A 25,393-nucleotide genomic window follows, 5' to 3' on the forward strand; every position below is an offset into this window, starting at 1 on the left:
TTTATAGGAACTTTACATGTAGTAAATAATCTATTTTAAACCAATAAGATCAGATCATGAGGTTGAGACACTTACTTGCTTTTTTATTTTAAGGTTCAATTAACAAAAAGAAATCAAAAAAGAAGGGTCTTCAGCATGATACAATGGCACTTCCACCGATTACAGCCTTTGCTTCAGGTAAGTAGTACTTGTGTGATATGTGATAGAACTTGTCACATCTTCATCATACCTTTTAACCCTTTTAAAGACACAAGTGTATTGAAAGATGGTGCTGTTTTGCGAAGAAATTGCTGAGATTATGGCCCTTCATGAGCAATAAAATGACATTTTACCTGCTCAATTCCATTCTTAATTCAAAAAAGAGCATTTCATTTCAAACATCTTCAGGTTCAACCAGCTGTTGGCTTGAAAATCTCCAATAGGGGAGCTAGTATCTTCTGGCATTTGTGGTACTTGAGGCTGGAGAACCAGCAGGAAGATCTCTGTCAGCTAAGGAATGCTTAGTTGTAGCAGCTGATTTTTTGATCTGCCCGTTTCTCTGTTAGTTCTCAAAGAAAAAATTCAGTTATTTAGTTCATTTGTGATTCAGTGAACCTAACTTTTTGAAGCAGAATTGCAGTTATCTTTGCTTTATCAAAATTGACTTCTTCAAATGAAGCTCCTCCTCTTCAGATTTCAGGTTTTTATCGTAAATGCAGCTATTCTTTTGTCTTCCAACCATGGTTCAATGTTTTGTGTTTTGAGCAGTTTGAATTTACAATTTTGTGTAGCCCTCTTACTAAATATAGTTGTTATATTTTGCACAATTCAATGGTACGTACTTGTTGCAGAAAGATGTATATGTGTATGTGCATTTTTTTAATGTATGTTAGATGTTCTGCTTGATAAATTTAAGGTATTAGAGTACCTTAGGTATGTTTGGGGGTACAAGAAAACTGATAAAAGTACATTTTGCTTAGTGTTTCTTCTTTGTTGCTATATTGTCTTCCATAGCTAGGGTGAATTGGCTTGTTCCTGGTTACTTTATTCTTTAAAGTTATAGAATTACTCAATTGCAAGATCTAAAAAGTTTTTTTCACATATTAATTCCAGAAAAAAATGCAAATTTACTTGTTATTTAGAAGTCCATATGATTGGTCATATTATCAGAACTTTGTTACCATAACAAGTAAGTTTTTGAAGAAAGGTTTTTCCACAAACATAGAAAAAACTTCCACTATGTGATGCAGATGTAGCTTTTAAACCCTGCTCTAAGTGGATAAACTAGTGGCTTTTAACTGCTTCAGCAGATTAAGAAAAGATTAGGATACTCATCTGGAAATAGGTACAGCTTGAACAATTTAACCAAACCATTTATGTTTAAATATGCTTTTCAAACCACATAGGCTCAAATATTTAAAGATGTGAAATGTGACAAACCAGAAAAACGTGTGTGGTTTTGTTAGCATTTTAGTTTTAATAGCACATGCATAACAGTTTGCCAGGCATTTTTTTCCTAAATGATAACCCTTTATCTGTCCAGTAAGAACACTAAATGTAAACCGTTTTGCCTAAAGGTATTTTAAAATACTATTTCTTACGATATCAGAAAAAGCTGATTTGATTGAATGCTTTTTTTCTGAAACAAACGTGTGTGTTGCATTGCAGAAGTGGCACATCAAAGTGACTGGGATGGTATTGTTGCCTGTCATCAAGGGTATATAACCTGTACAACCTGGAACTATCAGAAAACTTCTATGGGAATTCATAAACTGAGGCCAGAAGAATTTAGCAAAAACAAGCCTGTTGATATATATGCAACAGTAAGTTTATCTATAATAATATCAGGATTATGGTATATGCTGTCTTGATTTTGTACAGAAGCAATATTTATAATGAAAAAACATTATCTAGCGGTGTTTTAGTTGCTTTGCAGAGTTCTTTCCAATCGCTCAGTGTGTCCTGCTGTTTAGTAATGTTATTAAGAGAAATGCTGCATATGTATTTTTTTCTTTAAGCATACCATTTAGCTGAAGATTCAATTTTTCAAGCTCAGATGGTTAAATGGTTAATATTTACCAAGGTTTTCTCATAATGACTTAAATTCGACTGTATGCCTTTTTATATACTTGTGCTGTGAATACAAATTGCTGAAGATGCTTTTTTTTTTCCTGGCAATATCGAAAAGTGTATTTTCAAATTGCAGACAGGATAGTCTCTTCAAAATGCTTTGCAACTTGAGCTGGCCACCATGAGAGCCAAGCAGTCAATAAAAGAAATAAATGCTTACTGAGGGTTTACCAGTTTTCAGTACAAGTAGTTTCTGTGGCACATGTAGCTCATGTGCTATGTGTTCATAGTACTAATTTATCTGAGGGTAAATTTTGTGTTTATAACATTATGCTTAGCAGTTAAGTGGTAGGTCAGTTCAGCTGTAAATACCTGCTTTCTCCTAACGGATTCTTTGTCTTTCTAAAGACGTTAGACCATTTTCTCTCACTACTTAAGCTCTGTGTGAATTTAGCCTGTTCTGGGGTGCCATCAGCAGTACTGGTATTCAAGCAGAGTGGCAGTAGGTATGCTTGGTCCATATGTTAGGTACTGAAATCATGGATGCCTTGATTATTTAAGTTACTCATTTAGATTACGACTTTTGATGTTGCTAGGTATATTTCTGAATGAAAACGTCACCAAGGCAGTATTTCATTATCCTTAATAAGCATCCACTGCCTTATTTACTTGCAGATTTGCTTATTTTAATATTTCCTCTATACTTTTTAGAGGTGTAATCTGTTGTTCATTCCATGGAGCTTTCCTTGAAGTTTAATAAAAACATACAGTATTTTGCATTCCTGTTGTACATTATTTATCTTCTAACAATTTTTCTAATGAGATACACATTTTAAGAATTGTTTTCATAATTGTTTTTTTCCCCTCAAAGGCTGTTGACATTACCAGCTGTGGGAACTTCGCTGTAATTGGGATGTCAACAGGACGGGTAGATGTATATAACATGCAATCTGGTCTTCACAGAGGGTGCTATGGCAAAGAAAGAGGTAGGAATTTCTAAAGTATTTACTTGAACAGCAGAACAGCAACAATTTAGTATTCTGTCATCTGAGGAATCTAACATACTTTCCGATTTGAATTTGGGAATGAGTCCTTTCCTTTTCCGTAACTACTGTGTACTGTCCTAGCTTGTACTGTGATCAGCAGTAATTTGAGACCTACTCTGAAGGACATCCCACCTACTTTTAATAGCTGTGACATTAGCATCTGTTTCATTTTAATCAGCGTAACTTTGGCAGTTACCAATATGTTTAGCACTGAAATGAGACCCTGAGGTCTCATTTGGTACTTGGCTTCTTGTTATACTGTTCTTTCTCAGAGGTAGTTTCACATGTTTCTTGTGCCCTGCTTAAAAATGAAAGAATACTTTGTATACACAGGAAATGGAAATTTGTAAGAAATTCCCGATCTTTGCAAATACTTTTATCTAATTACCCAGCTGCAAACTTCAGACTTTATGTGAATAATGGTGTTCATCTCCCTCCAGTGGTTGTGCACATATATATTGCATGTCATGTGTATTTGCTGCTGCTTTGTAAATCTGCAATTCATAGTAGGGCCCTTATAGTCTGATGGTTTTAGTTGTAGAAGCAAAGAGTCCTGATGAATTTTCAAACCTTGACAGGATGCTAAAAGCCATCTAACTTGGGAAATCTGAAGCAGTTTCTTACAATATCATTATTCCTTGGTAGTGAGATCAGTTCTATAAGCTTGGTTACTGGCCAGTAACCATAGGCATAGAATAAGAAATAAAATTTATCCAAAAACAGATAAGCTCCTCTTTATAATGCAGTATGAAGTTGTCTGGGGGGCGTGGTGGAACAGACTTTTGGCAAGATCTGAAGCTGTAAATTCTGTGTGAAGTGGTCAAGTTCCTTGGAAAAAATCCTTAAATGATACAAAAAAAAAAAAAAGTCCCTTAAGTTTAATGTTCAAAAAAGTCTCCCAAACTGAAAACCTAATCTTCAGCCTCAACGATGCACAACTTTTGTGTTATTTGAATTTGTTATGTATTCCTAGATGCTTACTTGAATACAAGTTAGTTTGGTGTATTTGGTTTCTGTACTGATAAAATAAACAAAGACTTTACAATTCAACTGGTCTTGTCAGGTCACTTTGGAATTGTTTGTCACATGCTTATGGCTTATTTTATGTAGTTAAGCAGAGACAAACAGAACAGCATTCAGCAGTATGCTGATTTCTAAACTGTGTTTCAAGTCTGAAATAAAACTTTCTTTTTCCCTTTGATTTGCAGCACATGAGGGGTCCATAAGGGGGTTAGCAGTGGATGGATTAAACCAGCTGACAATCACAGCTGGTAGTGAAGGGTTAATTAAATTTTGGAAGTTCAAAACTAAAGATCTAGTTCACTCCACTGATCTTTCATCTTCTCCAAGTGGAATTCTGCTTCACAGAGACAGGTAAGAAACCAAAGGTATTTCATACGCATATTGTTTTGCTGCGCATATAAAAGTGTAGGATCACAAATTTTCTAATGAAACTTAAGTTTTTGATGCTTGAAGTACAACAGACTGCTAGTTGTACGAGAAGTAGTGCTAGTCTGAAGGAGTGTGTAAACTGATTTCCCTGAGATTATTTCAGGGTAATGATATTTTTGGAGCAAGGTTATTGATGTTTTCCTTTTTTTAATCTCTGAGTATTCATGGTCATATATGCTATTTATTTTTGGCAGTGGTATTCTGGGAATTGCCTTTGATGACTTCAGTATTAGTGTTTTCGATATAGAAACCAGGAAGATTGTCAGGAAGTTCTCAGGACACCATGGACGGATTAATGACATGGTAATTGTTAACTCACTTACTGTAATAGGTGATGTATGCATGTGCTAAATTCATTTTAAAGAGGATGGAATTCTTTACATATATGCAGTCACTGATTATTTTATTCAGTGATGAACAGTGAAATAGTTTGGCCACATTCGTTTTCAAGTTAAAATATATCATGTTCAAACGGCAGTGTATTTTTAATGTAGTTTGGGGTTTTACTATAGTCATCCAAGAAGCTACTTTTGGGTTTAACAAAATAAAGCATTAGAAATAACGGAAGTCAAGTTGAGCATAACATTGCACTACAGTCCTAAACTGCACATGTACAAAAAATAAACCAGGTAAATACATAGCATGAACAGATCTGAGATTATACCACACACTGATATTTACTTATTTACATCTTGTGTAATTGTGCTTTGCATTGTTCATGAAAATAATTCATTTTTAGCTTCTGATTTAGTTTTTAGTGCTAGGAAGTATTTGATTTCTTCAGTTTTATGTTAAGTGTTTTCTGTTGTTAATGTAAAAATGAGGACCAAAATGCTTTCACTTGAAGTTATATGTAACCTCTGTCAGTATATTTAGACTTGTTCTGAAATAGCTTCTGTTTTTGTCCTTTTCCCTCTTTAATAAGGTGTTGTCAGTTTTGTTACTATGGCCAGACTATTTCATCATGATCTTAGGGAGCAATCTAATTTTCAACTGTGTAAAAGAGAACTTCCTGACTTGTCAGTTGTCATACTTAAATTTAGTATTTTATTTTAGACTTTCAGTCCTGATGGTCGCTGGCTAATAACTTCATCAATGGACTGTACCATTAAGACTTGGGACCTTCCATCTGGATGGTGAGTCAATTGAAAAAGCTATAGCAAAACTTTTTATAGTTTGATTTCTGTCTCTTAAATGGTAAAAAGTCATTCTTGCTTGATTATGTCACCAAACTGTACTATATGATACTCAAAGTTATACGTGGGGAAAGAGCACAGTATCCAGTATATTAATTGTGTGCGATGCTAGCAGTCACAGAATTGTAGAACAGCTTTGAAATGGCCTTTTAAGATCCTACCTTTCATGGAAAAGGTAGCCTAGACAGGATAATTTAGCACCCTGACCAGTTTCATCTTGAAAATCTACAGCAATGACCTCCTGGGGAGGTCATTACAGTAACTGTTCTCACTGTTAAAAATGTCATCCATCAAGATAAAACATCTCCCGGTGCTACTTGTACCTTTTGTCCCTGGTCTTCTTCATGTGGCTTTGTACAAAGGGAGAGACTTCTTCTTCTTCCTATCCTCTCTAAGTACTGGAGTGAGGTGCCCAAGAGCCTTCCTTTCTCCAGGGTAGAAAGGCCTTGTTCTTTCCCTTTACTCAAAGGTCAAGTGCTCCAGTCCTTTGGTCATCTCCATAGCCCTCCTTTGGACCTTCTGCATCTGTCCATGTCTTTCTTGAACTGTTGGAATCAGAACTTGGCACAGTACTCCAGGGGCGGCCTAAGAAGGACTGAGTAGAGTATGATCCCCTCTCTATCTCTACTAATGATGCCACTGCAGGTGCAGCCTGATCTGATCCAATTGGCCTTTGTTTCCGTAGCAGCACACTGCTGACTCGTGCTCAGCTTGATGTCTGCCAGGACTCCCAGGTCCCTTTCAGCAATCCTGTTCTTCAGCCACATAGATCCTAACCTGTTTCGGGATCTTTGGTTATGTCATTCCACATGCAAGACCTTGCACTTCTATTCATTAAAACTCAGACAGTTCTTGCTTGCCTACTGTGGCAGTCTGTCCAGGTCCCTTTGTAAGGTGGCTCTTCATTTTGATAGGTCCACATCACCCACCTGGTTTACTATCATTAGCATGGTTGGTGTAGGTGCTTTCAATCCTGTTGTCCAGATCATTTATCTTCTAAACAGCACGGAGGCTAGAATCAATCACCAGGGGACCTGGCTTGTGACAGGCTGCCTGCCCAAGCTACAACAATTGATCACCACATTGTGATTGTAGCTTGTTGGCCAATTTCCTACCTGTCTCACAGACCACCCAGCTAGTTTGTATCTTCCCTTTTTGGCTAGAAGGCTGTCGTAAGCATTGAGGAGTGCTTTGTTGAAGTCCAGGTAATTAATATCCACTGCTCTTGTTGTAGAAAGTGTCCAGGTTAGTCAGGCATGATTTGCCTTTGGTAAATCTAGATCTGTGTTGTCTATTCCCAGTCATCTGCTTCAATTGGCTTGCAACAGTTCCTAGGAGGACTCCTTCCTTCACTTTCCCAAGGACTGCAGTAAGACAAGTAAGAGGGCCCATACTTTCCTGGGCCCTCTTTCAGGACCTTCGTGTGGATGTGTATTTGCCTTCTTCCAATCATCAAGGACATCCACTTTTCAAAGATCATGGATGGGTGTTGCAACTATGTCAGGCACTTTTCTTAAAACCCTGCCAGTTTCATTTCTTGTGGAACCTTAATCTTTCTGACTGCATCTCTGCATGTCCTAGCAAGGCTCTTGTCCTTGATGAGTATTTGGCTGCCTTTCCATAGCTGGTATGCTTCTTTTTTTTTTTTTTTTTTTTTTTCCTTTTAAGCATACCCAAAAGCTGGTCAGTAAACCAGGACAGTCTCTTGTTCTGTCTTCTTCTTTTCCCATTGCCAGAGATGGATGGTTCTTCTGCCTCCAGGATGCTGTTCTTGAATAACAAGTCATCTTGGTTTGTGAGCAGTAAATAGAGTGGTGTACTGTTCCTAGTCACGTCCAGCATTAGTGGCAGGAAGTAGTCCTTAGTACATTCCAGGAACCAGACAACTTGTTCACTGCTATGTTATTTTCCAAACGAATGTCCAAGTAATGGAAGTCACCCAAGTGGACTGGGTTTTGTGCCCTTTTTTTGGGAATACACATTAGTAGTGTCTTGAAGATATGATGAAATCTGGAGTTGTCATATAAGTATGAATAAGTGTGAATTTTTCTGGAAGTAGCTCCTTAATCTAAATGGAAAGAGGTTGCCTAAAGTGAATGCTTTCTGATATGCTGAAGGATTAATCCATTTTGTTTTCTGAATAGAGCCCATTCTCACTCACGTTCACTTTAACATATGATACGCTTTGCTTCAGAACTGCAAGAAGTTCTGATCAAGCTGAAATCTAGACAGCTACATGACACGCACTGGTTTTGAAAATGATTAGATGAGTTTTTTATTTGAGAAAATTTGTAAATTTTCTTAATTTTTTATTTTAATAAAAGGTTTTCCTATAACTGTAGGCTGAGGAGAATATATTGAAAAGGAACAGCTCTTCATAGAAAGTCAGGTGCTTGATTTACTTTACTATAGCACGTTTGCTGCTTAGTAGAAGAATAGAATTATAAACTGTGCATTCTAAAGACTGAGCTTTGATATTGAAAAGACAGAAAATAATTAACATGACTAATACAGAAACATGATTAACATGACTGAGTCTTAAGTTACAAAAATACCTACTGACTTTAATATATGTCATACCATTTACTTATTGAACATCTGTTTTTACTTGATAATGCAGCTTAACTGTTTGTGCTTGCTTATGTAGGGCTTTATAAGAACTGGGGAGAAATTACCAATTTATGTAGAGGTTCTTACAAGCAGGAACCTTGGTGTTACTCAAAGTTTTTTTCCTGCAGTACACCTTGCATGGACACATTTTCTGTGAAAATCATGGGCATGTCTCACATTGCCCTTCCAAGATGGACAGATTTTTTTTTCCTAACTCTGTAATTTTAATCACGGCTTAAATTTCATACGTAGGGAAGACTTGATTAAATTTATTGTTACTTCTGTTTTTCATTATGGCTACTTTATTGAACAATAATTCTCAGATACTGATAAAGATTGTGATAAAAGTATGGATTTACAACTAAAAGCAGCATTTACGGTAAATCTTCCAGCCACTGTACACTCACTGATACATGTTCTAGCACTTACTGGTTTAGTGTTTGTATATTTTGTTGTAAGTAGTGAATAATGTGGCTCCTACCTGATTAACTTTTTACTTGTAATGTTTGTCTAGTAGCATGCAAATGAAATTAAAAGTTCCATTGAAAGTACAAAAGTGGATTTCTAAACTTGATTCATCAAACCTTTGTAAAAGTGCTGAGTACCTAAGAAAATGTATGCTCCCAAGATTTTACATTTTAAACCACTCTGTTACATTAATATATTTCTGTGAACAGAACAGATTTGTGGAACTAGCTGCGGTCATTGCTTCTCACTTTACTTGTGTTTTATGTCTGTAAAGAGCAATCCCTTCATTTGTGCTTTCCATTCAGTTTTTATTGTTTCTGTCAATGAGCTACTTGTCACATTCAGTTACTTACAATTTCAAGTAACTGAAATTTGTACCTCAAAGTGACCGGCCGTGCTATGAAAGTGAGCTTAAAAGGAAGTCTACTAGGGTATGCATCATCAGCCACTTAAAAGTGGCTTGTTAAAACTGTCACACATCCTTTAATATTGTAACTTTCTTTTTGTCGTCTTTTTTAAGTTTTCTGTATTAGTAAAAGGAATGATCAAGGAACAATAAATATATCTTGTTAAAGTTCTTATAGTGTCAAGAGAAAATATTGGAAATGATCAAATTTTGCAGGGTACAGTTCATTCTTTACTTTAGGGACATTAGACCCTAGTTTTAACCAAGTATTCTTACGAAGTATCTGAAGAGAGAGAATTGACAACTAATGGCAGAGAACTAAAAGATGAGTTCAGACCAGCATGGGGCTGACTGGAAGTATGAAACTTATTGCTGCTGAAAACGCTAGCATTAAACCTAAGGGATTAAATGTGTACAGATGGTTCAGCATATTATCCACAAAGTATGGGTGCCTAAGGAGGTAGAATAAATATTCTAGATGTAGCTGCTGTCAGAAAATTTTATAGAGGTACGTGGTTTGTTGCCCAGTGCCATTCATTTGCTAAGTTTATGTATGTTGTATTTCAGTGCTCTAATATGCTCGTATATGTGTTTCCAGTGTCCTGCTTCCATTCAATCCTGTTTGTGCTGTAATTCAGATATGTATTTAAAAAAAAAAAGTTTAGTTTGTTCAGGTTTTTCTTTATCTTCTCTCTTTAGCCTCATAGATTGCTTTCTGCTGGACTCCGCAGCAGTGAGCCTGACTATGTCTCCAACAGGAGATTTTCTAGCTACAGCACATGTGGATGATCTTGGAATTTATTTGTGGTGAGTATGTAACATAACTATTTCTACATAGAACTTCAAGTGGGGTGGACTTCTTATAATCATCTTCATGGCAAATATATGAATGTTCTGCAAAGTATCATCTCAAGAGTTTTATCATATTTGTTTCTAAAAGAGTGAGGTATTTTCTGCTGTTGTGATCTGTAGATCTTTAAATTTCTCATTGTTAAGATATGCTGATAATTAAGTAGTCTTTGTGTGTTTTTTTTTTCTGTTTCTTACTCTAAAGAATTCCTGGTATGCCATTCCTAAAGTTTCTCCTTCGTTCTTCTCTTTTTTTTTCTGTCCTTTTTAAATGTCAGTGTCATACTGTGTCACCATCTGAAGGACTAGTTTTCTTCTCCTAGTATACAACATTGTCTGAGACTTCTTGGTAGAATTTGGAAATTATGAATATTTTTTTATTATTGATAGATCAGCACAGGTGTAAAAATGCATTTTTGTTCAATTTTATAGAGATTTAAAGCAAATTGTTGGTTAGATCTAGGACTAATGTAACAGTCTGTTTAATATATTTGTTGTGGTTGTTTTTTTTTTTTCTTCGTCTTTCTTTGGCAGATGGGTTTTTCTTCTTTGGCTGTAGTTTTACCTGATAGGTATTCACTTGTTAGACCTTTCTTTGTTTAAGTAAAAGTACTTTATTGTGAATAATGGCAAATGTATTCTTGTTTACTCCTAATTTGTATTGATAGAAAGTCATTGCCAGCATTGCTTGTGTGCAGGTTCCAAATTCCAAAAACATTTGCTAAAGGTACTACTCTGAAATTATGTGAAAGCAGGATGTTTGTTTATATTTGCATAATACATTGCACATACTAATTACAAGCAAGATTTTAGGTAATTTTGCCATTTCAAATAATACAGAAGTTGTGAGTGACTGAAGTAATTTCATTTCATATTGCCATAATTTCAGACATTTTGATGATGTGTATCATCATATATCATTTTGTGTTTATCTAATAAATAAGTTTTCCTCATCTTGAATAGAATCTAGCGAATAGTCAAAGTGCAGTAGTATTAGACTGCGGTAGAATTCTGTCTAAAATGTTTGTTCCCATTCACATGAAACTTGTTTTAAAAGTGGCTGTCTTATTTTCCAGGTCAAACCGTTCTCTGTATTCACTTGTTTCTTTACGGCCCCTTCCAGCAGACTATGAACCATCTATGGTAATACTCCCTGGCACTTGCCCTCTGGAAGGTAATCTTGAATATATTTGGTTTGATGAATTTCAAATAGAAGACACTTGTGTTTCCTCAGTGAAAACTTAGTGTGTCTTAACATTCTATTTCTGAACTTTTCCTATTGTTTCTATCATTTTTTTTTGCATTCTTTAGCATCCTCTTTTAGTGTTAATATTACTTAATAACAATCTACTAATGTTTCTACATTCAGACATACATAATTACATTGTGATTATCTCCACTTAATTGAGTAGATTTTGTGGGTAATAAGAAAGCTTGTGCTATTTGCTTGCTTTCTTTAAGCCCAGACTGCTGTTAAGTACCTTCAGTTGTGGCATCTGTGAGAGCATTTTGAAATAAATACTACTACTTCGCAGCAGGAAGGAGGCTGTTGTTTGTTCTTATTTCCTCCAATGTTTTTGTCTGCATTTATGCTGTGGTACTTAATTTTGTATGTTATCATGTTGGCAACAGGACTGGGTTCAGCTCACATGCCACGTGTCTGTGTTAGTTTTCTACTGTAAAAAAAAAAAAGGCTTAAACTGGATTTTTGACATATTTAGTAGAAATAGTTGTGTTTTTGAAGGCCTCTAGATGGAGATCTTGTCTGCTAAATTTTGCAGTTCTTCTGAGGTTGAATACATTTCGATCTCCAACAGGAGACCTCCATCAGGAGGAGAGACACACTTAGCTGTTGACTGCACAAAAGAGCAAGGAACCCCGCTCTGTGTAAAGTGCTTCATTAAGCACGTGCTTATTTCAGATGCTTGAATTAGAAAAATGGGATTTTGCCCCAGAATTTCTAATGTTTTAATCTGTAAACTGATTCTGGCTGAATGCTTGAATTCACTGTCTGTCTTCAGCCAGTGTAAGGTTTTTGTCTGGATGCTCGAAGTTTTTAATGTTTCATTTTTCTTTATGCCTTTAGGCTTTTCTATCACATTGATGTTTTCAGCCATGTAGTACTGTGCAAAAAGAAAGCAGAAAGTGAAGGTGTTTTCTTGTCAGTCTTTAAAATTTTGTATTTCCAGTTCTACATTTTAGCCATAATTGTTCTCAATTTAGTATTTCACTGTGTTGACAAAGTTTTGTTTCTGTGGTTTGTCAACTATTTGTTACTCTAGCACCCATGTATCTAGCTCCCAATGCATGTTTAAAACAAAAAGCAAAAGAAACAATTGTGGTTTTATTTTCTTTTTTTTTTTTAAGTTAAGTATACATATTCATAAAAGATATCTGTTTTTGAAAGATGTGGATGTGGCAGAAGGTGAAGAAACATGTGATGAAATGATAGAATACGACTCACCTGAGCAGTTGGGAGAACAGCTGGTGACCCTTTCCTCATTACCTGAATCAAGGTGGAAAAACCTCCTCAATCTTGATATTATCAAGGTAATAATAATAGGCACACCATTGTTTATTGTAGTATTTAGATGGTGTTGTTTAAGAAGCAGGTTTAAAAAAAAAAAAAAAAAAAAAACCTGTTTCTTCTGTAGTGCAAAACAGTTGTCCTAACTATTCTCTTGGGTATTCTAGAAATTCCTAAGAAGGAAGAACTGTTTATTAACTCTTGCCATTATTTTTTCCACAATATACAAAATAGCTGTCTGTACCAGATATGTCAATGCAGTTTATGCATGCTCCTAAATCTAAATTTTGTCTTCAAACAACCAACAGCCATTGCTATTAAACAAAAAAAGAGAGAATTTGCAAAAAATACTAGCGTACAGGCAGATGCCTGCTACCTGACTTTAACCTATAAGCTGCATTTATCTGTTCATGACACTTGATCCTGCTTTTCTGACACTGTTCAGGATTTTGAAGTAGAAGACTGCAAAAGACTACTTTTCACGGTTTCTGGGATTTGATATCCTAAATAATAGTTTTGTATTCAGTAGCAAAACATGTTTTTCTGTATGTTTACTTTTCAGTTAATCCTAGTAGTATCTGTGAAATTCTAAAAATTCATCTCTTTAAAAGAAAATTTTCACTTGTTCTTGCTATGATTGTGACTTTATTCAAATATCTAATTAACAGAAAAAAAACAAACCAAGAGAGCCACCGAAAGTTCCCACGTCAGCCCCTTTCTTCATCCCAACAGTTCCTGGTCTTATACCCCGATATGCTGCTCCAGAGCAAGAAAATGATGCACAGGTAAAAACATGACTCAATATAATAGTGTTTATCTAGTATATTTTTGCAACAGAATCTTAAATAAGATTTTTAGTCCTAATAAATCTTGCTAAAGGATTAACAGTACAGTTTTTAATGCATCTACTTTCTACTTACTGCTTTCTTTTCTGGAGCCTTTCATCCTGTCAAGAAAATAATCTGATTAAGATGTAAAAATATGTTTGCATATTCAAGTATGCTCACATACTTTTTCATGATCTAGTCAAAGGTGGTAAACATTGGAGTGCTGGCACAGAAATCTGATTTCTACATTCATCTTGAAGAAGCCCTGAGCACTAACAAATGTAAGTTGAGAAATTTCACTGAAAATTCCACTATTACTAGAAGCTAGTAATATTTTGAAAAGTTTGATTTCTAATGTGGGGCGTAAGATACACATACTACAGTAGCAAAGGCAAAAAGAAGGTCTGCTATTTATGAAGCTGAGTAGTACATAGATAGGTGATGTTTATCAGAGAAACATTGTTACTCTAGCTTGCTTGCAGCATGGATCCAAGTTCTGGCTAAAAGCTGTATATAGAAAGCAGGTAAGGTTATTAAGATATTTCTGCAGATTGTAATGCTCTCATGCAGAAAAAAATATGCTCTGTATTATTTGTAATGTAAGAAAGGAAGGGAATGATGTGGTAAGTAATAATCTGGTGGTTCACTGAAACATGAAAAATATCATTTACCTAATGAGTTCTATTTTCAAAGGCTACTTCACCAGACATTCACCAAACTTACTTTTAGTAATAGTAGTTGCTTTATAATTAAAAGCTTAGGAAGAAGTAGCTAACTTAAATAATGTTTGTTTGTTTTTTTGACATTCACTTCTTCTTGAAATTCAGTCACTTAAGGTGCCGGTGGGGTTGACTGTACCTGCTGTGTTTTTCTCTTAAACTGTGCTGCTACAAAATTATTGGAATACGGATTTTTGGAAACAGTTGGCAATATAGCTGACCTGGAAACTTAAAGGGACAGCTACTGAAAGCTTTTTTATGAAGCAGTTCTGCTGGGAATTTTTCCTACCCCTTCTTAAACTCTTTTGAGATGAACGGCTTACTCAGATGCACTTGAAATGTGTTGTGTGCATACTTTATTATGGCCATCTGTCACAAGCAAGGTGTGGTTTTTATGCTGTGTTTTTAGTATGTCAATTAACAGTGTTCTATTAAGCTGTTTCAGAGCTGCCCGGGGAAGAGTGAAACACAAGGTGAAAATACAAAAATCTAATCAAGCCCCTGCTAGCTGGCTGCAACAGGTAGCAAGCACATAGTGGTCCCCTCGGCTGCCCTCAGGCAATAGGTCTGCTGTAAGGCTTGTGCACTGCAATGTCTGTGCTGATGTGTAGCATGGCTCTGTATTTGCTAGTTTACAGGTGCCTCTTCCAAAGGCAAGTAGGCCATGCAAGTAAGTAGTAGCGTACTAGAAGCCATCCTGGCCTACCACTGGGATGGAGACAGGGTTTTGCACCTCAGAGGAAGGCTGTAAAACATAAATTAAGATGGGCACCTTTTCCATGTCGAATGTGTACCAATTTCATACCATGATCCTTGCTTGTTTTTTTTAATCTGTCACAGCACAAAAATTAGTTAATGCATCTTTTTAGTACTGTTAATGTCACAACTGCACTTTAGTGAATGATTTTCAGAGAAATCAAATATTCATGAGTGGAATCAAATTTAAACCACCAAAGAAATACTAGCCAATGCCTGATACCATTAGTTACAATGATATGGGAGTATAAGAAGCTGCTTCTTAGCAACTTCAGAAGCTGAAATATTAATCATAAGACAATATTTAAAATTTTCTTACCAGCAGCTATGTTTGCAAACGTGTATTTTTTTTGCTGCATTTCTAAAACAGTCAATTCTCAAAGATCCAGCAATATTGTAAAATCATGAGGAAAAGCATTTATGAAGAGGAGGAAAGACATATTTGTAAATTTCATGGATTTCCACCAGGAATTTCCCCCTCTTTTCTAGAACAACAGGAGGAATTTACTTGATGAGCAATAATTCCCTTCAATGCACCAGATTGTTTGACCTCTCTTTATGTCAGTACCAGTAAACACTAAAGATCCCTAGTAAACTTTGTATTTGGTTTGTCTCTTCTAGGGTATGTTTTTAGTAACAGCTTAAAATGCAAGTTTATACTTTCTTTTGGACAAAGAAAAATACAAAATGACTGTTATCAGATACTGTGTTCATCGTAAGACACAAAAATGAAAGAAAAGTGATAAGAATGCAAAGGTGATACTTGTATTTCTCAAGGTGATTTACAAAAAAAAGAAAAAATTTTCCTCATTAGAGGTGTATTTCTCTAAGGCCTGTTATGAAAGAAAGTTAAACACAGGGTGGCGTTTTGTGGAAAGCAAAAAGTAAGGAAACAGTACAAATTTGAGCTGTTACTTATATATATTTCAAGAATTTTGAAGTGCTCCTGACAGATTTTTAAGATTCTTTTATACACATATTACTGATAATGTATTGCTCGATGCTTTAACACAGATGCAGCTCCACTTAACGTGCTGAAAGACTTGGGACCATCTAATATTGAGATAGAACTAAGGAGTTTGGCCCCTGAAGGTGGTGGCTCTGTGGAGGTGATGCTAAGCTTTTTGAGAATGATTGGGATGATGCTGAACAAGAAGTACAACTTCGAACTTGCTCAAGCATACCTTGCACTATATTTAAAGGTAATTTTTTTTTTTTTATTTGATTTTAGTCCTGTATAAAGTGGTCACTGTCCCTTAAAACAATGAAAAAGCTGTGCAAAATGTCTGCTTGAAAGAATTACCTTAAATGGTTTCTGTTTGGGATGGTTTACAAACGACCTGGAGACTGCATTGGATAATTTGACAGTTCATCAGGTCACAGTCAAGTAAACAGGTATAATGAAGAGGACTGTGCCAGACAGGTTTTATTCTAGTATTTGCTACTTAGGATTGTTTTATTATTTGTAACGTAGCTAACTTGTTAATGGTTGTTTACTGGTAAGTTAAGATTTGTTATATTTTAAATAATTCAATGCACGATGGCTTTGCATATCAAAGGGCTGCCTTTCTTCTGTTAACTGTTAAGCTCCATAGAACTAATAAAATTAATTGTAGATGTGTGGAAATTAGAAAGTTATTGTGATAAATGCAACAGCAGTTACTCTTAAAGTTGTTCTGTAGAAGATCTAAACCTTTGTGATACTCTGCTCTATGGAATTGTGGGGAAGCAATTACTCTCAGTTTAGTAGGAGAGTTGTTATGAATGTTCAGACATATGTGTTATTGAACTGAGAATATCTCAGCAGAATTAGTGCAGGGATTGATTTTATGCCAGACAAATAGGAGTTTATTCTTTGCCAGACAAAAAGGAGTTTATTCTTGGCCTTTTTTTTTCCCTTGGGTTTAAATGGAATGAATGCATGGGGCTTTCTCCACAAGAACAAGTAGTGTATATCAATAGGTCTGTAGAGTAAAACACTTCAGGATGAGGTAATGATGAATTTTTTGCCTATTTGTTACTAGTCTGTTTACTATTAGTCTTGTTCCATGGACAGGATATAATTAATAGTTGAATAGGTGGTAGAATTCATCTTTCTGTTCAGTTTTGTATTAAAGAAATTCAGTTAATGTACTGGGGACAGCTGTAGGCCTTACAAATGTACTCCCAATGTGAACTATAGCAGAATACTATAAATTCACCCTGAGATTTGTGCACACCAATATCTTTTGCTGTGGATTGGACAAAAAACAGCTCTGAGCTTAGTGAGACTTCTAGATTTATGCTGTAGTTGGGAAAATAACTATTCCATCCATTAATATATACATAAAATATACTGGCTTTCTGCAGGATTGAAATACTGCTTCTCTTTTTGCTTTACCAAGATTGTTATTTATTGTATGAAGAAAGCTACTTTTTCCCGTATCAGTAGAATACTCCAACAGCATTCTTCTTGAATTATGGAACACTGCTAATTAAAATAGTAATTCTGGTTGATCTCATGGGCATCTGTTTCATCTTTCTAGCCTGAAAATTAATTTGTGATGCAGGTTTTGGAAAGAGTAGAAAGTTACTCTCTATGGAAGTGTATGATTAAGATAGATTCAGCAGCAGCAGTGCAACTAGTAAAGCAGTAAAATATTTAAGATATTTTGCTGCCTTAGCCACCTAATACATATATGGGTGGAAAATAGCTTCTGAAAGACTAGCAAAACAGAGTCAGGATTAAATGGAGGGAATTAAAAGGAGAAGTATCCTTCATTTACTCAGGACTTTCCTAAAAGCACAGTATTGGAGTTGAATGAAGAAGCTGATACTCTGAATGTGTGGATAGTCTGTATATGTTTCACTAACTGCTTTTTTTTTTATTATTATTATTTTCAGTTACATCTTAAGATTGTCTCATCAGAGCCAAGCCTACTGGAAGAAGTATCCAGATTGTCAACTCAACTTGAGGAAACCTGGATTCATTTGCGAACTCTGTTCAATCAGAGTTTATGTGTCTTAACATACATGAAAAGTGCTTTACTGTAAATTATTTAAGAGTTTTGACAATATAAAAATCCCCTCAGAAAAATAGTACAACTTATTGCCAAAAATACTGGATTACAAGAATTACACTGGGAATTTCAATGCTGTATTTTAGTCATCTGTTTATTGCAAAGTATTTTAGAACGTGCATAACTGAATATTTTGTTCAGGAAAAATGTAGTACGTGCAGCTTAAATGTACATGTTGCATTAGTTTCTGTTATCAATGAACAAACGGTTGGAAGACCGTAGATAATGGAAAGTAACTAGTTATGTTTTCATGACCAAAAATGTAAATCAGAAAGAAGAAATACAAACAAAAGTGGGAGCGTATTTTCTGTACAGGAGACCAAAACTTCTGTTGTGCTTAATAAATCCATATTGTCGATGCAAAAATAAAAAGCAACTGAATTGCTAACAAATTCTTAACGTTGGTTTAAATTTGCAAAGGAATATAAAAAATTGTATCCCTCTAAAATCAGAGTGCTTTTTGTATAAAGTTTGTAAAAGTTCTGATGTTGGCAAACTATGTTCACTATTTTGCTTCAGACACTTATTTCTGACACCAGGGATTTCTAGCAGCACAGCAAATAATGGAAGCTCAAAAAAAAAAAAAACCTGTTTTTTATAACAAGTTTCTCAGTATAATTTTGTAGGCTCAATTTCTGATGAAATTAGGAGTATTTTATTAAGAGGATTGAAAATTACAGAAATAAAAGCTTAGACTTTTGAGAAATATTTTGAGTCAAATTTTATGAATTGGTATTTAGGTTTGAAATGATAGCATTTGGGAAGAGTTTGGGAACTTATGAGAGATATCTTGAACTTTGCTGTTCAAGAGTACTGTCTATTGATAAAGACCCTTGCTGTTATTTAATATGCTTCACCTTAAAGGCATAGTATAACATGCAATTTTTATGAGTACTTGAAAGGTGGGTTCATTGCATTTGGCATGAACCCATCTGACTGAAATGATCGTGTAGTTTCGTTCTTCTGTGTATGTGATTTTTTTTTTTATGCCATCTCATTTTGGGTCTTTTTAGTTGTGCATCCTGGAACAAATTATCTGCAAACATGTAAATGTAGTGTGGAGTTGTTCTGCATTGTTCTGACACTTAACTACGGTTACCACACATTTCTCTTTTCAACATTTAATATGGAATTTTATAGACGGGCATTTTAGCCAGTTAGGATTGAAAATACAGAGTCAGTGGGAGTGATGGACACCTGAGCTTTTTTATGAAGCACACTGCTAAAATTTCAAATCTTTCTTTAAAATATAGAATGATTAGTTTCTGATGGTACACTTCTCAAGAACCTGTTACTCCCAATTTTCTTGAATGGATCTGAGGCATGCCCAAATCCCTCTAATTTCAAGGTAGTAAATAATGATAAATAATGATAAAACTTATAGGTGTGCCACTGTAACTATTTGATTTAGGAGATATTAAAGAATATTTTTTTGAAGTTACTGATGTGAATCAAGCTATTAGAATATACAAAGGAGGCAGGATGTGCAGTAGTTAAATAACTTCCTCAGTGGCTGAAGGAACAGTGGAAAAAGAATTTTCCTCCTGTATGAGAGCAAAGCTCTGTCAAGTGTCAAGTCTCCAGCTGGAACAAGGAATAGATGCAAGCAGGTCCTGTATAAAAGTGGTCCCTTTTCAAGCACATTACACTGGCTTTCAGCGGTCAGCTGTTTGGATACTTCCTGACCCAGCTGTATTTTAACAATTGTGTTTAATCGTCTGTGACAGACCTGTTTGTTCTCTGCGAGTTCATCTAATCTCTTTTAGAACCTAGTTATACTCCACAATATCCTGTTGTAATGGGACCTACAGTTTAATTAGATGCTATAGGAAAATAACGTAGTTCTGTTTGCATATTCCTGACCTGCTACCTTCTAATGTGTGTCCATCCTTGTTCTTGGCAGAACTAATGTGAGAAATACTAATGGTGCTCCAGTCTCTGCATGCTTCACTGTCCTTCAGCCATAAAGCAGTTGTGAAACTATATTTCATTTTACTGCGTCTGCACATGTTCTTTTTCACTGACATACATTTGTTTCAGCACATGTTTAAAACTGTATGTACGAGATCTGTCTTCAAAACTTTTAAGATTTATAGGGAGAGGTAATGTGTGGGTTGGTTTGTTTTGTTTTCGTTGGACTACCTGAAGGAGTTAGGAAAAGAAAACACTTTTTTTTTTTTTTTTTTTTTTTTTTTGCTAAACAGGCCATTCTTCTGAAAGCAGAACCAACAAACTAAGCACTGTTGACATAACATTTGCAGTGTGGATGATCTCATCAGATGTGTTAATATAATTTATGTCATACACAGATGAGTTTTAAGTCTACCTTAAACACTTCAGTCATTTCTTACAGAAAATACTCTTTTGCTGTTTGTGATACCCCACGTACTTTTTTCATTTTTCCTTTTTTTCAACATTCCTTCTCATCACTGCTATTTCATCAGTGTTTGACTATTCATTCTTGTATAAACTGATTCTAGTGTCTGATTTCACCATGGTTTGCTTTTTAAGTTTCTTATGATGGCCGTTCCACACAGCAACTCCTGTGTGCAGCAACCTTGTCAAGGTAGATCTCAGAAGTTACTCCAATTGTGATTTCAAGACTCTTTGGTACTCATGGATGTGTTGACACCAGACATCAGTTAGTTAGACCTTGTTCCCTGAACTTGTTGCTGGATTCGAACTCCAAACAGTGAAGATTACTTCTCTCTGAATCATAATCCTCACTTTTCTTTTTTCAAAATCTCGACTTTCTTTTTTCTTTCAAGTAAAAATAGAGGTATTATGAGGAAAAATGTGGAAATGTGAAAATTAATTGATGTATACGTTAACACGTTTTGTGACCAGCACAGACACTGACTTGAAGCATTTGAGCACAGTGTATTTCAAATTTGTTAACTCTTACTTCTTCAAAAGAAATATTAGGAAAGGCCACAAGTCTGCAGATTATTGTAACACAAGTGGTGGTGTCCCAAAGTGTGGAAAATGCTAACTTGCTTTCTGTGAATGAGAAAAGCCCAAGTATTTGTTGGCATCTTGAAATCTGGTGGTGAGCTGTGCTGAAAGAGTTTAGCATTGATTAAAGATCATCAAAATGTAAGTAGCTTTTTCTTCTGAACATTGACATCAGCAGATGTTTTCTGATCACCATGTGTTAGCCCATCAGCCTTTTAAGCCCAATGCCTCTTGCAAAAATAGTGCTTGTTAAGAATTATCTGGTGAAATATGATTGTTTTTAAAAATCATTTCCCTTTTTAGAGATGAGGAATCCAATCAGAGCCTTACCTTATGTCAGTACAAGGAGTCTGCTTGACTTTTGTAATGGATTTACAGTGTGTGTTAGAGGAGAATAAAATGCAATCTTTATGTGTCCTTTACTACCTGTGCTTTTCTGTTTGTGAAGCAGTGATAAATTACGGAAAAAGAAATGAAAGTCAGAATGCTAAGCTCCTTTTTACTGGGGTTCTACATGCTTCCCAGGAGGTTGAGTGAGCTCCCTGATGCAGTGGTGTGCATCATGCAGCTTTGCTTGTTAGTGCCAGTCACTGTAAGATTTTTCCCCACTGATGTGTGCACTGTTAGTTCACAGAAGTTTGGCTCAGTGGAGGTGCATACTATTGCTCTTACTATCCGGTGGGTTAGAGGGCTGATGAGCTGACTCCATAAGACATATAGGATGCTAGTGTTAAGAAACGTGGAGGATCTGGGGAACTATAGGTTGACCAAACTTACCTTACTCTCCAAAATAATCATGAAGCAAGTGCAGAGTGTTTTTGGAGTCCAGATACACCGAGGACAAGATGATGAAGAACAGACAGAGGAGATTCACAAGGCAGAATCATGCCTGACCAAGCTGCTTGCTTTCTAGTATCAAATTACTGGTTAGATGTACAAAGGAAGAGCTGTGAATTTAATAATAAAATTCAATGCATGTAGAACAGCATTTAATTGTTTAGTATTCTATTATTAAAAATTGCAAAATGGTAGCATTCTAGTCAATAGGCATGCTGTCACTGCAGGTTTTGCAAATTTTGGTACTTGCTCATTGCATTCTGTGCCATGTACCTTTTATACTGTTATCTGGCTTATGGGTGATAGAGGTTCTGCAGCAGAGTTGAATTGCTTGTGCAGTAACTCAGTATAATCAGCATTAAAGAAATTAATTTAGTCATGTTCTAATTATGCCTCAAGCATTATTTTGTTAAATATCCCATAGCAAAGAAGCTCAATAAATTAAGATGCAGCAATGTTGGATAATGCCACTGGCATTTGTGAGATTTGCAATGAGGCATAGAAGAATTAGACTACCAAACGAGTTGAAAGTATTTCAAGTGAACGTCTGATAAGAAAAATGCTTCTAAAATTCGTGGGTGCCACAATACATTTGACAGTTTTACAGGCCCTTTCCTTTTATCCCTGCAGGTTTCATTCTCGTGAATTACCACCAGATTATATCCCCTGCAGCAACTGCAGACCTTTCTTTGTTTTCTAATAGCCTCTACAGCCTGAGTGTTTTATGGCCGTTTGGTACCACAGCTTCTGCTTGGGCAAAGACCTGTTTCCCAGTGTACAAGGTCTGGGAATGACATACCTTGAGAGATCCAGCAACCCTATTACAAGGGGCTGTAAAAGCATGTAGCCAGCTGAGAAAGAGTCAAAGTCTTAGTGAAAAAAGTAGTGTGTGGGAATGTATTTCCTGAGCAAGACTCTACTGCTTAGGCTTGGAGACAGCAGGAATCTCAAATTAGTAAAAGGAACAGACTGAGATCTCTTTTCAGGAACTGGGGGCTTACTGCAATTAAATCTCACTCCTTAGCAAGGAAAAAGTCCAAGGCACTGTAAAGAACCTGAGTAGTCAGAAGTGAGAACCATCGTCAGCCCTCAGGAGGGGGGATGGACCCCTGGTACAGTGGTACTTGGTCCAGGAGAGGCTGTCCTTTCCAGTGATTCCCTTTGCAGCATCTCCCAGTCATCTGACAGCAGCAGAGCAGATAACCTAAATACCATTTCAGAAGGAGTTATGACAAAAAAACTGCTTGGAAGAGAGGAACACAGAGGCTGTTCTTTCTACACTGAAGAAACAGGAGAGAGTGAAGGAAATGGTAAATCCTGCAGGAAAGCAAGGATCTGTTTGTTGAAAGCACGTGGTGGGTAGAGATGGGCATCCATATTTTCCTCCTATGGCTAATAGTGGGAGTATTGTGGTCAAGCTGTAGGAGCCCTCCTTTCCTCACTGCCAGGTGGCTGCCAGATTTTGTCTTGAGGCCTTGCATAGCTTGCATGGGCAAGTCTGCTAGGACAGGGCCCCAAAACCCAGAAGTGGCTCCAGGTGGCTAATGTTAAACACTGGGGATGTTGCCTGCATGACAATACTTCTTTGTTACACGCATGTTGCAAGATGCCTTGTGGCTGTCCTTAGTGGACCAGGCAGGTATGATTTTCTGGTAAAGAGGGGAGCCAAAACTGGAATTCAGTCTCTCACAGAACTGTAGCTGTTTTTATACAAATTGGGATTTGTGCCTGTGTACTGTGGTTGCCAATGTCAAGATCTTAAAAGGTGACATGAAAAAAACGATGTAGTGGGCAATTATAAAGATATTTTTGAAGCATTTATTTCATAAAAATTATGTGGAAATTTTTCAAAATGTACTGTTTTTTTTGCCAACAGAAACCTATTGGTGAGATACACTAAATGTTTCCAAGGGTTGTCAAGACCTGAACAGATTGTCTCTACAAAACAGAAGTGTAATGTAAGATGTCAATTTTATTTTTTTTTCAATAGAATATCCATCTTTATGAGACTGGAAAATTTGTTAACCTACTTTATAAATATTTGATTTATGCTAATCTACCTTATAAAGAAAGACAATATTGAATAGTTGATTTAAAAAAAAAAATGAAAGAAATGTTAGAAATAAAACAATGAAGTAACTTTTGACTCTAAAGAATGAAGATACTGAAAATATTGCATGCCAATGAAAACTTAACCATGTTAGATTCTCTGTTCTTTGGTTTAGGCATATGAGAATATTTTTTAACACAGTGCCTGATAGCTTGAGAATAAATCTTGGTTACATCATACATATATAAGACTACTTCAATGAGACTGTGGAGGTGCTGTTCTGTCACATGCCCTTTGCTTTCATATTCAAAGGAGTTTTCAAACAGAACCGTAGCACAGCTCTAACACACATTTTCTCAGCTTATGTATTGACTTGATGGCCTTGTTTGTTGATATACAACTTAACCATGGGTAAACTCCTAGGTAAGCCTGGTCAGCCTTATGTGAAACAAAGGATTTGGAAAATTATCTGATTTCACATGTTGCAATGACTTTGGCCATCAGATGAAAATGATTCAGAGAAGATGAATCTAACTTCATTTGAAATAATTAGTGAGAGCTGTGGGCTGCTATTTTGGAATTGGTGTGTCTATGTTCATCTGAGCACTGGCAGTAGAGAAGGAAACAAACCCAAACCTTGCTGGTAGAGTCTTCTGGGTTCAACCAACAAGGAAGTGGTCACACCAGCCCATCTGTAGTACAGCTTTATTTGTTACTCCAGATTTACTGTTTTCCTGATTTAATTACTGTTTGAAATACCTGGTACAGACCTAAAAGAATTGCTGTGATCTAGGTAAATATTAAGCTGTATTAGCCCTATGCTTTTAATAACTGACAGTCCCAAGTGAACTGTCAATTAAGATAAGAGATTCCTGTTCATCAGAGATATGTACAGTGAATCTGTAACCACTGACAAGAGAAAGGCTTCTATGCTACAATAGAGCCTTCTGTAAAAAAAAAAAAAAAAAAAAAAAACAGGAAGGAAAATTACTTTTTCATAATAAGCTTTTTGTCTTTCATAAGTATGAAACTAACTAGGTATCAGAAATAAGTGCAACTAGCAAAAGATAAATGAAAACAGATTTAAAATCTAATAAACTGTAACATTTTGTGCCTAAGAGAATTGGAGAATTGTATAATTCATTTCTCTTCCAATCAGCTTTTTTTTTTTTTTTTTCCCCAAAAGACACTGTCAAAATCATCTTCTTTCTTAGCCATACTGTGATCCTCCCCAAACCAGAAAAACAAATGTTTCCTAGCATTGACAGATGAAATTTCAAATTATTTCTTCCAATCTTGTCTCTGTTTTGGTGAAGTTGTTCTCACAGTATTTACGCTACTGATGTAAATATAGATTTTTTAAGGCCAGAATGTAACATTGTAGGCACATCTGGTCAGTTCAACCTTTTTTAATCTGCTTTCCTTATTTTTAAACAAGATTCCCTCTCTAGATTGCTAGTTATGTTTTGCACTTTTGACTGAAAGGGAGGGTGTCTTTCTAAAATGATGGGATTGTTCCTCAGATTGTACTAAAATAAAGGAAAAATCTTATTTGTTCCATTAATCTCTTTAATTCTCACTCTAGCA

General features: G+C 35.8%; 1 protein-coding gene across 1 annotated transcript in view; it reads left to right on the forward strand.

Moving 5' to 3' along the window:
* Positions 1-20,107, forward strand: part of WDR36 (WD repeat domain 36) — a 33,756-nt gene extending 13,649 nt beyond the window's left edge. Inside the window, exons 11-23 of the mRNA XM_032206316.1 lie at positions 94-177; positions 1,648-1,802; positions 2,921-3,035; positions 4,304-4,469; positions 4,742-4,850; positions 5,604-5,683; positions 9,927-10,034; positions 11,153-11,250; positions 12,484-12,626; positions 13,272-13,388; positions 13,630-13,711; positions 15,920-16,107; positions 17,789-20,107. Of these exons, the coding sequence (XP_032062207.1) occupies positions 94-177; positions 1,648-1,802; positions 2,921-3,035; positions 4,304-4,469; positions 4,742-4,850; positions 5,604-5,683; positions 9,927-10,034; positions 11,153-11,250; positions 12,484-12,626; positions 13,272-13,388; positions 13,630-13,711; positions 15,920-16,107; positions 17,789-17,938 (1,595 nt within the window). The 3' untranslated portion in view covers positions 17,939-20,107. The remainder of the gene's footprint in view (positions 1-93; positions 178-1,647; positions 1,803-2,920; positions 3,036-4,303; positions 4,470-4,741; positions 4,851-5,603; positions 5,684-9,926; positions 10,035-11,152; positions 11,251-12,483; positions 12,627-13,271; positions 13,389-13,629; positions 13,712-15,919; positions 16,108-17,788) is intronic.
* The last annotated feature ends 5,286 nt before the right edge of the window (positions 20,108-25,393 follow it).

Source organism: Aythya fuligula, chromosome Z (genome assembly GCF_009819795.1).
Source record: "Aythya fuligula isolate bAytFul2 chromosome Z, bAytFul2.pri, whole genome shotgun sequence".
Taxonomy (NCBI): Eukaryota; Metazoa; Chordata; class Aves; order Anseriformes; family Anatidae; genus Aythya; species Aythya fuligula.